This window comes from Quercus suber, unplaced genomic scaffold, assembly GCF_002906115.3.
Source record: "Quercus suber isolate HL8 unplaced genomic scaffold, Cork oak 2.0 scaffold_502, whole genome shotgun sequence".
NCBI classification, from domain to species: Eukaryota; Viridiplantae; Streptophyta; class Magnoliopsida; order Fagales; family Fagaceae; genus Quercus; species Quercus suber.
Genome location: NW_027069951.1, coordinates 454,640 through 469,325, shown reverse-complemented (window position 1 = coordinate 469,325; position 14,686 = coordinate 454,640). Strand labels below are relative to the sequence as shown.

Genomic DNA, 14,686 nt, shown 5'->3' with positions numbered 1-14,686 from the left:
CCGGACCCCCTAGAGGCTTGTCCATGAGCGTCTGGCTTGGGCTTGTCAACCCAAGCATCTGCTCCATAGACTAAGCCTCAAAAAATATCCCATTAAAAACCACACAATATTATTTTAGGTCGGGTCACCAACCGAATCAAACACAACTAGGCTCCACAAAGCTCAACAGAATTTAAATCTCTATGGACATGCAAGTCAGAAATCCAAATTTAAATCTCAATGGATATTCAAGTTAGAGGTCCAGAATTTAAATTTTGATGGAAATGTCAGTCAGAAATCCAAAATTTAAATCTCGATGGACATACAAGTCCGAAGTCCGATCCAGAATTTAAATTTCGATGGACATATCAGTCAAAAATCAAGAATTTAAATCTCCTGGTTGAAATTATAACAGATTTTGGTTTCTCTTTTAAAGTGTATTGTTACTCTCTAAAAGATTACTTCATAGCAAATAAAATGAAAAGCTTTTGAAGTTATACTTTCTCCCCATTTGTTCTAATTTCAAGTGCTAGTTTGTTCTTCTGTATACTGTGTAAAACACACTTTTTTTGGGTACTCTATCACTCTCTCTTGATGTATAACTTTTTCATTGTTAAGAGTTTCAAAACAATTTTTTAGTTTGGGCTTTTGAACGTTGTGAAAATCCATATATTTTGGGTTCTCTCGAGCTGGCATGACCATTTTTTTTAGTCGGCTATGATGGAAAGATATGCCGCCATGATTTTGTTTATTTGCAGTATGTAAAAAATTGGTTTGCCAAAGCAAGAATATATTCACTATGTTGATATTTCCCAATGTATTGTATATTCATTCCTCCTAGACTCGTTTCAAAACTTTCTGATACCTAATTTTGTAATTCTAGTTTTGTCTTTTTAGTGGCATAAAAGAATAGAATGAAAAGAACCGACAAACACAACACAACGGAGGCTATTCATCTCAAACCGAACGCCAGATCCAAGTGGCCCTTCCAAGACTATCCATAAATTTGATCTGTTTCAAAATTTGCAATTTTAAAAAATTCTAAAATAGTACGAGGTAGGTTGTCAAGTGGTAAATAATAATAATTTTTTTTTTTTGAGAGGTAGTAAATAAGGATAATTCTAATGTCACAATTTGTGCCACAACTCACCTATGTGACGAGTTATGATTGGTGGAAGAGTGATGGTAGGTTTATATGGGAAAATCGCCCATGTGGCACTGGCAATGCTCAGTAAATAATTAATCTTGTTGGTAAAACCCATCAATTTTCTTCGCAGTTTTAGCATATTTTAAATTGTAGCTTTGGAGCAGTTAAAGAAGTGTACAAAACCCAAAAGTATAGAGTTATACAGCCAAGGCAAGATCAAGAATTGAAAATTGAATTTAACTAAAATATTCCATCAATTACGCCTGAATCAAAGAAACCCAGTTGGGAAGAGAGAGATGAGAATGTGATTCAAACAAATGGAAAGAAATTTCGTTTCTCCTTCATCTACTAGTAAAGGACAGACAACTCCACCCACTTCCTTAATTTGCTGAGAAATATACAAAACCCCAAGAAAGTTCCACCTTTTTACACTCTCCTTACTAAAATATGTATATAACTCACAGGCCTGCGTTCTAATACATGCGCTCACGCTAGCATCATTACCCATAACATGCAGACACAGCGTGCTTGCGCGAAGTTACGTCGAAATTCCATGCCGACTCTCTCTGTTATAGTATTGGGTAAACTATTCATTAGATACCCACGCCACCTTTTGCCTTTTGTTTTTCAAAAGCAGATACCTATATTTTTTTTTTAATACAATCTACTAAAGATTGTTCATTTCTTTGCTAATATATTACTATCCCAGCTCAAAGCCCAACTGTCCTCCATTTGGATTTTCAATCATGAGAAACTTCGTGGAAGATGGATTTTCGCTTTTCCTTTTCTTTTTTAATTCTAGATATTTCCATTTGAATTCAATTTTTTCTTAGGTAAATAATAGAAGAGAAAGAAAATGTATTCTTCAAATTGGGTTCGGATTGTTACTTCAAGATTACCTCTTGGAGTTTGCACATTTATTTTTTTTTCTCTTCGACATGCTAATTGATCTGCTCACATATTAGACGAAATAAAGGGAATTTCAATTTTTCTGCTTAATTTCATGTGTTTGTGGTGATTTAATTTAATGTTTTGTTCAATTAACTTTTTAATGGTTGTTGGTGGGCCCGAAGCTTCGAGGTTGGACACAACCTCAGTCGTCCAGTGTTCTTATCCCAATACTTCTCACTTTGAACAACCTTTACCCCATGAGTTGGCCCCTCATTCCCCAGTTCTTCTTTTGCTTACAAGGTTAGACTTGGGGAATCCAATTGTTGGAAACATAATAGAACCAAATATTAATATATGTGAGGATTGTCAAAAACTAAAAATGTTTTCTAAACCAACTGCCATATTAATATAAGCTTATACAAATATATTCCTTATTTTAGCTTGGTTTGTAAATAGCTTCGTGAATTTATGAGAATACAAAGAGATTAGGTCATATAAATGTATCATTGATGACTAACTACATTAAACACATATACGACAGTCATATGTTGAAACTCTCTAAAAAAAAAAAAACACATATACAACAATTAATATTTAGACTCAATTATCAAGGAGAGAATCACGATTTAGTCTCAAGAGACTTGCCTATCACAGTATATGGGATCTGTAAGGTTGAATTTAATCAACCATCTAATTGGCTTTATTCCGTGACCAATTTGCTTGTAATTTAGTACTTAGTAACCCTGTATTTAGGTGGGAAAATTGTAAGGGTAGTGTGTGAGAAGATGTGAAGAAATGCTCAAGAGTGTGCAAGAAAAACAGAGTCTCACGACTAGGACTCGCGGGTGGTTCACGACTGGCAAGCCGCGAAAGGCAGTCACGTGAGAGGCACACTGGGAAGCTGAAGGGTCGCGCCAGCTGTCACGTTACAGGACAAAAGTTCCAGTCTGGCCAGGCCGTTACGTCGCGACTTGATTTCGCGACTTGGCCAAGCCGCGAGATCAAGTCGCCAACTTGCCCTGTTTAGCAAAAACTAATGTTTTGCATTCCCTTCTCACCCTACTATATATACACCCTTATACCCATCATATTGAGAGAGCTTTCCAAAGAGAATTTTGTGAGAGAAAACCCTAGAGAAATATAAGATTGATTCATCCCCAATCTTCATCTAAAGAGACTCTACAAATTCCTCTACTCTCTTCCTCTCCATTGTCATACCCTTGAGAGGTCATTTACCAAACCCTTGTCTCGCCACACCCACGTCTATGAGAAGGTCCATTTGGTGCTTTGGGAAGCAGTTTGGAAAGGAACCAATATACATTAGTTGATGCTATGGTCAAGTAGCGGAATCCGGGAAGTTAGAGAAGAAATAGGTTCGGCATAACCTCGTTGGAGCAAGAAGCTTGGAGGGCTTAGGTACTTGGGTAGATTAGGCTTTGAGGGTCTTCTGCTGTTCATGTATCCCAACTACATTCTTTAGTGGATTATTTGACCGCTTGGAGGGCGGCGGAGAGGTTTTACGCCGAGGATTTCGGTTTCCTCTTCGATAACACATCGTGTGTTGTCCGTGTGTTTGCATCTTCTTTCCCTTTACCTTTGCCTTATATTTACTGCTGTGGATGTGTTTATATTTGGTTTAGATTGTTCTATCAATTCAGTTATAAGCTCGTTATCATATTCCGCACATTAATTGTTTGATATAAAGCTTGAATTGGTATCTTTGTTATTTGGGGTCTAAACGTTCAAAGGTGTTTTATACTCTTTTTTAACTTTCAATTGGTATCAGGGCGGATGCACTTGTTGTGGTTTTAATACCTGAGTGTGATCCTTGACCCCTTGGTGAGATGGATAGGTCTCAATCTCTCAATGTTCCACCATTTTTTTATGGTAATAATTATGCATTTTGGAAAGTCCGAATGAGGGTGTTTTTGTGTTCTATGGATGAGACTGTATGGGATGCAGTTGATATAGGTTGGACTAAACCGGAGGCTCCTAAGGCAAATTGGGATAAGGATGCTCTTGCAGCAGCAAATGCAAATAGCAAGGCATTGAATGCTATCTTCTGCGATGTTTCTCTAGAAGAATTCCACCGGATTTCTCACATCTCCATTGCTAAGGAAGCATGGGAAATTCTGGAGACAACCTATGAGGGAACTAAGAAAGTGAAGGACACAAAACTTCAAATGCTGACCACTCGTTTTGAGGAGTTAAAAATGAGTGAGGAAGAGTCGTTTGATTCATTTTATAGCAAACTGAACGAAGTGGTTGTTGGTAAATTTAACTTGGGAGAAAAGACGGAGGACTCAAAGATTGTAAGGAAGATCTTCCGGTCACTACCAGAAACTTTCCGGCCTAAAGTTACAGCCATTGAAGAGAGCAAGGATCTTGACGACATTAAGGTTCAAGAGCTGGTTGGTTCTCTACAGACATATGAATTGTCCATGCCCTCACAGAAGAAGAGCAAATCACTTGCTCTTAAAACAATTGATGAGAGAGTAGCATCTCATGATATTTCAGAAGAAGATGGAGTGGAGAAGGAAGTAGCATATCTGGCGAAAAACTTCCGAAAATTCCTGAAGATGAAGAACAGTAGAAAACCATTCAATGATAGGAAATTTTCATCTTCAAGAGGTGATAGGAAAGAGTTTACGAGAAAAGAAGGGAAGGAGTCTCAATCTTCCTCGAACACTTCAAAAAGGAATGTCCCGATTATTTAAAAACAAAAGGAAAGGTCTATGCCACAACTTTGAGTGATGCTGATTCATCAAATTCTGACTCTAAAGATGGCTGTGACGGAGAAGGAAATTACTCCGCTTTCATGACCATTGCACATGTGGAGACCTTGGATGAGTTGGGTACACTTGTAAAGGAGCTTGGGGAACATTCTGATTTGGAGTCTATGGGAATAGTCGAAGAGTCTGAAGATGAGGAAGTTGGAGAAACAGTGGGATTGCAAGAGACTTACAACTCGCTCCTTGAGAAGACCGGTGAATATGCTAAAATGGCTAATGCAACCATCAAGAAGATGAAGAGAGCTGAGGAAGATTACAAAAGTCTCCTGGCACGATATAAGGAGGCAAAATGTGAAATTGAAACACTTAATGGTGAGCTATCAGAAGCTTACACTAAAGTGAGATTCCTTGAGCAAGAGGTAGTACAATCTCATGCCAAGGTAGATAGGATCTCCTCCAGGAAGCTAGATGATGTTATTTCATCCTAAAAACATGCCTCAGACAAGTCCGGGTTGGGATATACCGGAGGGAGCAGCTCATCAGCCAAAGTCACCAAGGAAGTAAAGTTTGTAAAAACCAATGAGACGGTTGTTGATAAGCCTGCTCTAGAGATAGTTGAGGCCAAGAAGAAACAGAATGTGGCAAATCAACGGGAATTCAACAAGTCCCGAAATCAATCTGAAGTCAGATTTGGAGCTAGAGGAAGATCTCTTCCAAGATAGCAGCAGGGTCCTAGAATAAACTATATTTGTCACTATTGCGGACTGCAAGGACACACTAGACCCAACTGTCAAAAGCTAAGAGCAGACAACAATGCGAGTATACCTCGGTCACGAGGAAGAAGAAATGTCTTGAGGTCTTGGGGTGGTAAGCAATCAAGGAGCCAAAACCATGATCCCGGAATGGCGGACGTGATGAAAATGATTGGCGCCTTCACCACCTGCTTTGAGAGCTTCAACAGGAGGTTTGAAAGTCCTAACTCTCGTACCCGATCCATCAAGGATATCACCCCAAACGCATGTGACGTGTGGGTGACAAAGGGTACTCATACATAAGCATCATAACATGTCCATGCATCAATTCTTCCTATGATTTGTGGATAAGATTGGTTAGTTGCTTTGTGTTTTTGAGCATTTGTTTAATTTGTGGTTTGTTTGTGTTTAAAATGCTTTTATTTTTTTTCTTTCTTCTACTGTTTTTGTGTCAAAAATCCAAAAACACATAAAAAGTTGAAAATCCAAAAAGTTTGATCACTTTGTTGAGTTTTGTCTCCAAGCATGTTTTGCCCTGTACCTTTGTACTTATGGCTTTGTGCATTTAACGAGCTTAGCTTGTCTCTCATGCACTCGTATCTTTGTGGAAGAAATTCTGAAATCTATGTGATTGTTGTAAATTGATCTTCAACCTTGTCATGAATGATTAGTGAATGGTTTTGTTGATCTGGAGACATGCATAGACTCATGCCTATATATCTTCCCACTTTTTATTTTTATGCTTTAAAAGAGCTCTCTAAATGTAAATCTCCAAATGAAAAGAGATATAGAGCTGCAAAAGCCTGTCGCACACACTAGTATTTGACTAGGAAAAAGGGAAAGCGACCAAAATAGAATGTAATGAAAGATGCCCAAAAAGCCAAAAGCTAACTCATAAATTGAAATATCAAAAATTTCAGGCATCTATCTCTCAATGAGAGTATCTTTGCTCAAAATTGGCAAATGATATGTGTATTTGGAGCAAAATGAAAAGTTTCAAAGAATTGTTATCAAGTACTTGTGGGAGGTCATATATGCATGTTTCTACAATTGAGATAGGTCACATTATCTAGTGCTAGTTGTGTATGCCTTGATTGAATTGATCATTGAAGCTTCACATTGGACTAAGAACTATCTCATTTTTGATATCCACACACATCACACAAGTCTATGCTCAACGAATGCCATATTCATTTGTGTGATTGTACTTGTTTAAATGTGTTTTCACATGCTCAATCGTAGTGGACAAACACAAAAAGATTTTTGAATGTTTTGTTTTGTTTTTGGAAAGTACTTTGTTTTTACAAAATTGTGAAATTTTCTCAAAAACAGTGGTACCCTGTTTTGGCGACTAAGTCGCGGGTAAGCACAGTCGCAAGCCCCAGTCGCGAGCTCAGTCAGAGATTCTCGCGATTTACTGGCGAGTTACTACTCTAGTCGCGAAAAATACTTAGAAAATTTTTGAAAAATTTGTCTTTTGCTCTTTTCGCGACTCATTTTGGCGGCTTCTTCGCGGGTGGAAGGTTCAATCGCGAGGTTTGCTCAGAGATTTTCGCAGTTCAGCTCGCAACTTTTTCGCGGCTAAACCTTCCAGTCGCGAAAAACACTTAGAAGATTTTTCTAGAATCTTTCCTTCACAGTGTTTCGCGGCTTGATTTGGCGACTTACTGGCGACTTGGATAAGTTGCGAAAAACGCGTGTTTTGCGTTTTAAAGACAGTTTTTAAAATCGTTTTTCGATTTTTCCCTCGAAGTTTTATGACTGTTCACTGTCTTTCCCATTTTTCTTTCAAACACTCCGTATCTCACTGAAAAAGTATCCATTTTTACATCATGTCTTCATCAAACAGCAAAAGAAAGGTATGGATTCTTTCTATCTTCCTTCATTGTACTTGGTTCAAGTATCTTTTTGGTGTGAATAGTGTCCCTGTTGTGATGAGTTGTAATGGGTTTGAACATGTGTCTATGGGTTTGTATGTTGTGTGTTTTGATAGTTTTATCTTGCCCATACTGTGGTTCTCTGTATTTTTTTTGTTCATGAGTTTGTCTATTGAGAGACGGTGTTATATGATGTGGTTCTAGACTGTGTTGCATACCTCATATTATGTTTTTGGCATTTTGTCATGTGTAATATTGTGAGTATCTGTTCTGAAATGTTCTGCTACTCATTATATTTGGTGTTCCGTGTTGTGGTTAGTCTAGTTAATATTTTGCTATTGTGCTTTTGTGAAAAATCTGGTCCTTTCTTTCCTGACATTAAGCAATCTGATGTTTGATTCCTGTGGTATTGCATTTTGGTTCTTCTCTATATGTCAACATTGTTGCAGATATCTCGTTGTTCATCCAGAGGCAAAGGCATTGTCACTGATGATCCGCCAACCCCGGTTGCTAAACGGACTCGTTTATCGTATAAGTCATCTGAAGAATCTACATTTCAAAGGTTCAGGACTCCTACTGACTCAAAGACCTACACCGATATCTTCAAAGAGTCCACTCCCATTGTAGAAAGAGTGGTCAAGTTTGATACTCTAGAGGCAACATTTATCCCTAAGATATTTGAAGGAAGAGATTGGACTGACTTATTTGGCAAGTTTGAGGATCCAACTGAAGATCTGGTCAAGAAATTCTTCTCAAATGCCAGATACACAGGAGTCGAGTTAAAATGCTGGGTTCGAGGAACAGAATTTTCCATAAATGCAGACTCCATTGCTAAGACTCTTCACATCACCAGACCAAAAGATGTGAATCGAACTCCATACGATGATCGGGAACTTCATGCACAAGACATCCTTCATGTTCTGGGAACTGAACATGAAGTGGGAAGCACAGGATCATCTATAAGCACTGCCTTATTTTCACCAGAATTGACAACCTTGAAGCTGATCATGTTCTCCAATCTCTATCCACTGTCAAACACTACCTTCATCAACCTTGGAAGGGCTAAATTTCTGTGTGATCTTATTTCTGGTGCCCCAATTGACATCTGTGCTCATATATTCCATATCATCGGGAAAACATCGGCCTGTTCAGCAACACGAACAATTCATTGGTATCAGAGCGGGTGCACTTGTTGTGGTTTTAATACCTGAGTGTGATCCTGACCCTTTGGTGAGATGGATAGGTCTCATCTCTCAATGTTCACATTTTTTTATGGTAATAATTATGCATTTTGGAAAGTCCGAATGAGGGTGTTTTGTGTTCTATGGATGAGACTGTGTGGGATGCAGTTGATATAGGTTGGACTAAACGGAGGCTCCTAAGGCAAATTGGGATAAGGATGCTCTTGCAGCAGCAAATGCAAATAGCAAGGCATTGAATGCTATCTTCTGCGGTGTTTCTCCAGAAGAATTCACCGGATTTCTCACATCTCCATTGCTAAGGAAGCATGGGAAATTCTGGAGACAACCTATGAGGGAACTAAGAAAGTGAAGGACACAAAACTTCAAATGCTGACCACTCGCTTGAGGAGTTAAAAATGAGTGAGGAAGAGTCGTTTGATTCATTTTATAGCAAACTGAACAAGTGGTTGTTGGTAAATTTAACTTGGGAGAAAGACGGAGGACTCAAAGATTGTAAGGAAGATCTCGGTCACTACCAGAAACTTTCCGGCCCAAAGTTACAGCCATTGAAGAGAGCAAGGATCTTGACGACATCAAGGTTCAAGAGCTGGTTGGTTCTCTGCAGACATATGAATTGTCCTGCCCTCACAGAAGAAGAGCAAATCACTTGCTCTTAAAAAATTGATGAGAGAGTAGTCTCATGATATTTCAGAAGAAGATGGAGTGGAGAAGGAGTAGCATATCTGGCGAAAAACTTCCGAAAATTCCTGAAGATGAAGAACAGTGGAAAACCATTCAATGATAGGATTTTCATCTTCAGAGGTGTAGGAAAGAGTTTACGAGGAAAGAAGGGAAGGAGTCTCAATCTTCCTCGAACATTTCAAAAGGAATGTCCCGATTATTTAAAAACAAAGGAAAGGTCTATGCACAACTTTGAGTGATGCTGATTCATCAAATTCTGACTCTGAAGATGGCTGTGACGGAGAAGGAAATTACTCCGCTTTCATGACCATTGCACATGTGGAGACTTTGGATGAGTTGGGTACACTTGTAAAGGAGCTTGGGGAACATTCTGATTTGGAGTCTATGGGAATAGTCGAGAAGAGTCTGAAGATGAGGAAGTTGGAGAAAGTGGGATTGCAAGAGACTTACAACTCGCTCCTTGAGAAGACCGGTGAATATGCTAAATGGCTAATGCAGCCATCAAGAAGATGAAGAGAGCTGAGGAAGATTACAAAAGTCTCCTGGCACGATATAAGGAGGCAAAATGTGAAATTGAAACACTTAATGGTGAGCTATCAGAAGCTTACACTAAAGTGAGATTCCTTGAGCAAGAGGTAGTACAATCTCATGCAAGGTAGATAGGATCTCCTCCAGGAGCTAGATGATGTTATTTCATCCAAAAACATGCCTCAGACAGTCCGGGTTGGGATATACCGGAGGGAGCAGCTCATCAGCCAAAGTCACCAAGGAAGTAAAGTTTGTAAAAACAATGAGACGGCTGTTGATAAGCCTACTCCAGAGATAGTTGAGGCCAAGAAGAAACAGAATGTGGCAAATCAACGGGATTCAACAAGTCCCGAAATCAATCTGAAGTCAGATTTGGAGCTAGAGGAAGATCTTTCCAAGACAGCAGCAGGGTCCTAGAATAAACTATATTTGTCACTATTGCGGACTGCAAGGACACACTAGACCCAACTGTCAAAAGCTAAGAGCAGACAACAATGCGAGTGTACCTCGGTCACGAGGAAGAAGAAATGTCTTGAGGTCTTGGGGTGGTGCAAATCAAGGAGCCAAAACCATGATCCCGGAATGGGGACGTGATGAAAATGATTGGCGCCTTCACCACCTGCTTGGAGAGCTTCAACAGGAGGTTTGAAAGTCCTAACTCTCGTACCCGATCCATCAAGGATATCACCCAAACGCATGTGACGTGTGGGTGACAAAGGGTACTCATGCATAAGCATCATAACATGTCCATGCATCAATTCTTCCTATGATTTGTGGATAAGATTGGTTAGTTGCTTTGTGTTTTTGAGCATTTGTTTAATTTGTGGTTTGTTTGTGTTTAAATGTTTTTTTTTTTCTTTTCTACTGTTTTTGTGTCAAAATCCAAAACACATAAAAGTTGAAATCCAAAAAGTTTGATCACTTTGTTGAGTTTTGTCTCCAAGCATGTTTTGCCCTGTACCTTCCTTGAGAGGTCATTTACCAAACCCTTGTCTCACCACACCCACGTTTGTGAGAAGGTCCATTTGGTGCTTTGGGAAGCAGTTTGGAAAGGAACCAATATACATTGGTTGATGCTATGGTCAAGTAGCGGAATCCGGGAAGCTAGAGAAGAAATAGGTTCAGCGTAACCTCGTTGGAGCAAGAAGTTTGGAGGGCTTAGGTACTTGGGTAGATTAGGCTTAGAGGGTCTTCTGCTGTTCATGTATCCCAACTACATTCTTTAGTGGATTGTTTGACCGCTTGGAGGGCGGCGGAGAGGTTTTACGCCGAGGACTTCGATTTCCTCTTCGATAACACATCGTGTGTTGTCCGTGTGTTTGCAACTTCTTTCCCTTTACCTTTGCCTTATATTTACTGCTGTGGATGTGTTTATATTTGGCTTAGATTGTTCTATCAATTCAGTTATAAGCTCATTATCATATTCCGCACATTAATTGTTTGATATAAAGCTTGAATTGGTATTTTTGTTATTTGGGGTCTAAACATTCAAAGGTGTTTTATACCCTTTTTGAACTTTCAGGATCAATACTTGTCACACACACACACACATATATAGGAAAATGCTAATGAGTGCTCTTAGGACACTGGTTAATAATCCATTTAAAGAAAGTTTTTATGGGAAATGAAAAAAAAGTAATTAATATTTTAACAGCTTTTTTTATTTCCCATAAAAGTGGTATCAAAACTTTCCTAAAATGGATTATTAATGAGTGCCCTAAGAACACTCATTAGCATGACCCATATATATATATATATATATCAATTTCACTATTAAATTTCCCATTGCAAAGTCTTGGATTTTTATGTAACTAAATACGGTGGGTTGGTCGCTACCCAATCAATCTCAACAGTGCAGTTTTAGAATCCCTTCCCGTAGTTTGTTAATTGCCCAAATAAGCTAATCTTCCTAGCTTCAAACATTTCTATTTAGCCAACATTTTTTTAACACTATCTTTCAAACTCTCTTTGTGAAATAGCACTCAATATAGAAATGATTTTTTGTATAATTTCTTGGATTGCTATGATATCTTATCATGATGATACATAGAATCTATGATGCTTGCTTAGTAAATTGTTACATAAATGGTTTGCTTCTTTTAGATATCCAGAATAATAATAAAAGACTACAATACTATTTTTTATTTTTAAACTTTACTAAAAGTTCAATTTTCATAAACTTTAAAATGTTCGTTTCTGCCCCTAAACTTTTGTAAACTTTTTGACTTTATGTCACTTTGTCTATCTCCGTTAGTTTATATGCTACGTGGTCTAATTGAGTTTTAAACGTTTTGACTTTATGTCACTTTGTCTATCTCCGTTAGTTTATATGCTACGTGGTCTAATTGAGTTTTAAGGCTTTAGGCAATCTAAATTCAATATCCTTCATCATACTCTAAGTTACTTTTGGATTGGATTTCATAATTTTTTTTTTGGGGTAACATTTTTGAAATCGTATGTATGTGACAAAACTTGTGATCATGCAAACTCATTCAAACCGTTACTTACATAAGTTTTTTCAGGTGTGACAAAACTTGTGATGGTGTAGACTCATTCAAATCCAAATTAAATTACAAGGTAGAAAATTCTCATTTAATTAATTTCTTTTATTAAAAAAATCTATTCATATCATGGTAGTGTGACAAAAAGTGTGTTCACCACTTATTGCTATTGGTTTTGGTCACTAGAACGGAATATTTGGGTACCAATACATACGGATGCACCATTTAGAGATTACCATAGTATACATTTACATAAAAAATATATATATAATAAAAATATTATTACTTAATACTATTGAGCTAAAATTCTAATTGACAATAGAATAAACAAAAATTCTAATGAACTGAATTGGTGGATATGGTTTTTTTTTTTTTTTTTTTATGTAAAAATTTGATGCATAGCCCTAGGTTTGGAGAATAGAAATGGTGAAAATTGATGGGTACAGTAGCATGAATTGGCAAAGAAGTGAGAGAAAAATGCTTTTTTGTTTTAATTCTTTAGATTTTCTCTTATTTAAATTATCATATTATCACACATTAAACAATAAAAAATTCATTGAGGTGGACCTATTAGTGTAATTTTACACAATTTACAAACCCAGCTAGGTCATATGGTTTGCTTAAATCTCGTTGGGTTTTACTATTTTTTACTTGGTTTTGTGCACGTTCGATCCAATTGATCACCAACACCGGACACCGTAAATGCATTCTCCATTAAACTATAAGAGGCTGGTAATGGGTGGCCAAATCTGCTTGCCTCAGCAAGCACCCTGTAGGTGCAATCAATCAATGAGGAGAAGCTTTTATTATTATTATTATTAGTCCCAAACCCGCGCATTGCGCGTGATAATTTTTTAGATAAAATACTATTTTAGTCCTTAGACTTTATAAAGAGTTTTTTTTTTAATTTTTTTTTTAAATAGTTTTATCATATTTTTCATAATCTTGTCTATAATTTTTTTTTTACCATTGTCCTATATTTATTGGTTGATGATTTGCATAACATTTTTTTTTTTTTTTGAGAATGTTAAGCCAAGAATGTATTGACCCCTTGTGATAAATTAATCAATTAATTTAGCTAAGTTAATTAATTAAGTTAATTAACATGCAACATGCATGGTAGTACAAAAAAATCACCAACTAAAATAAAATGCAGCGGAAAATAAAGTTGACACGGTGATTTGTTTACGAATGGGAAAAACCTCCAAAACAAAAACCCCACCGGGTGATTTTAAGGTTACTACTCCCGAGAATCCATTATTATCACAACAAGCAGTTACAAGTAAAGGAATCCTAGTACCTTATACCAACCTACAGTTGAACCCTTACCCTAATACTCAATTGGACTTATTCTGTAGTGACAGTCTCTCTTTTCAATGCACGGCTCCCAGTACGTGACTAACCAATTCGATGTGTGGATCCCAGTACGTGGCATACATACCAACTTGAGAAGGATGTTAACTGCAAAGCTCTTCAGTTCATCAACACGATGAAGATCACGAAACTCCTTGGTCACAAAACCCAATAGCGTACAAATGCAGTAGCTTCTTCAAGAGAAAGATGAACTATGGCAAATTCTGTCTCCAGTCACAATTTGCATAAACAAAACTTTGTCTCACACTTGCGCAACCTTAGACGGCCCTTAAAATAATCCTTATATATGTTTAAGGTTGTGAGAAAAGAAAGCCTAAACATTTATACACGAATTGGATGAAAATCAGAACAGAAAATCTATTTTTCATAAATCTTGATAGATGCTCTATCTGTCGAGCAGCTGTCGAGCATCGAGCTTAAACAACCTTTTAAACCTTGATAGATACTCACTATCGAGCTAGTTGCCAAGCTTTAAAATCTGGCACTTCTTCATTTGATTCTTGGATAGACTTGCATGGCTTTAACACTTGAACTTGAAACCTTGTTTCTTAAAACATTAAACACATCCTATATCTATCCAATTACAAGTAAAGTACGTTTTGTCAAATGATTAGCCAATTCTATATTGACATATGTTCCTAACATGATTCACATGTGTCCTAACAGAGTATAAGAGGTAGACCTATTCATTAAATTTTTTTAAGTCATGGTGTATGAAGATTATAATTTTATACTGAATGGTTTTAGACCCATGAACCCAACTAGATTAACCTAATTAATTAGCCAAGTGATTAACTTAGTCAAATTATGTCAATCTAGGTTATCACAATCAAACAATCATATCAAGAATATAATGCAATGAAAAAGTAAATAACACAATGATATGATGACCCAGGAAACCACACGGTAAAAACCTGGGGAAGATTTGACCTAACTATCCTCAAGGTAAACCTGAATCCAATATACAAAAGAATTGAAGTTCATACAAAAGGACTTACAAACTCCCCGCTTGACTTCCTAAT

General features: G+C 37.3%; 1 protein-coding gene across 1 annotated transcript; it reads left to right on the top strand.

Annotated features, from left to right (window-relative positions):
• The first annotated feature begins 3,933 nt into the window (after nucleotides 1-3,933).
• Nucleotides 3,934-5,471, top strand: LOC136063239 (uncharacterized). Its single transcript, XM_065763287.1, has 3 exons — nucleotides 3,934-4,648; nucleotides 4,744-5,121; nucleotides 5,251-5,471. Exons 1-3 carry the CDS (start codon nucleotides 3,934-3,936, stop codon nucleotides 5,469-5,471), a joined length of 1,314 nt encoding a protein of 437 aa, XP_065619359.1.
• Nucleotides 5,472-14,686: the final 9,215 nt, after the last annotated feature.

Bases quoted from the DNA above. Each gene is read 5' to 3' on its own strand.
- LOC136063239 (XM_065763287.1), top strand. From the start codon at position 3,934: ATGAGGGTGTTTTTGTGTTCTATGGATGAGACTGTATGGGATGCAGTT. The intron at 4,649-4,743 runs GTGATAGGAAAG...TAAAAACAAAAG, and splicing joins GAAATTTTCATCTTCAAGAG to GAAAGGTCTATGCCACAACT. The intron at 5,122-5,250 runs GTGAGCTATCAG...AACATGCCTCAG, and splicing joins TGAAATTGAAACACTTAATG to ACAAGTCCGGGTTGGGATAT.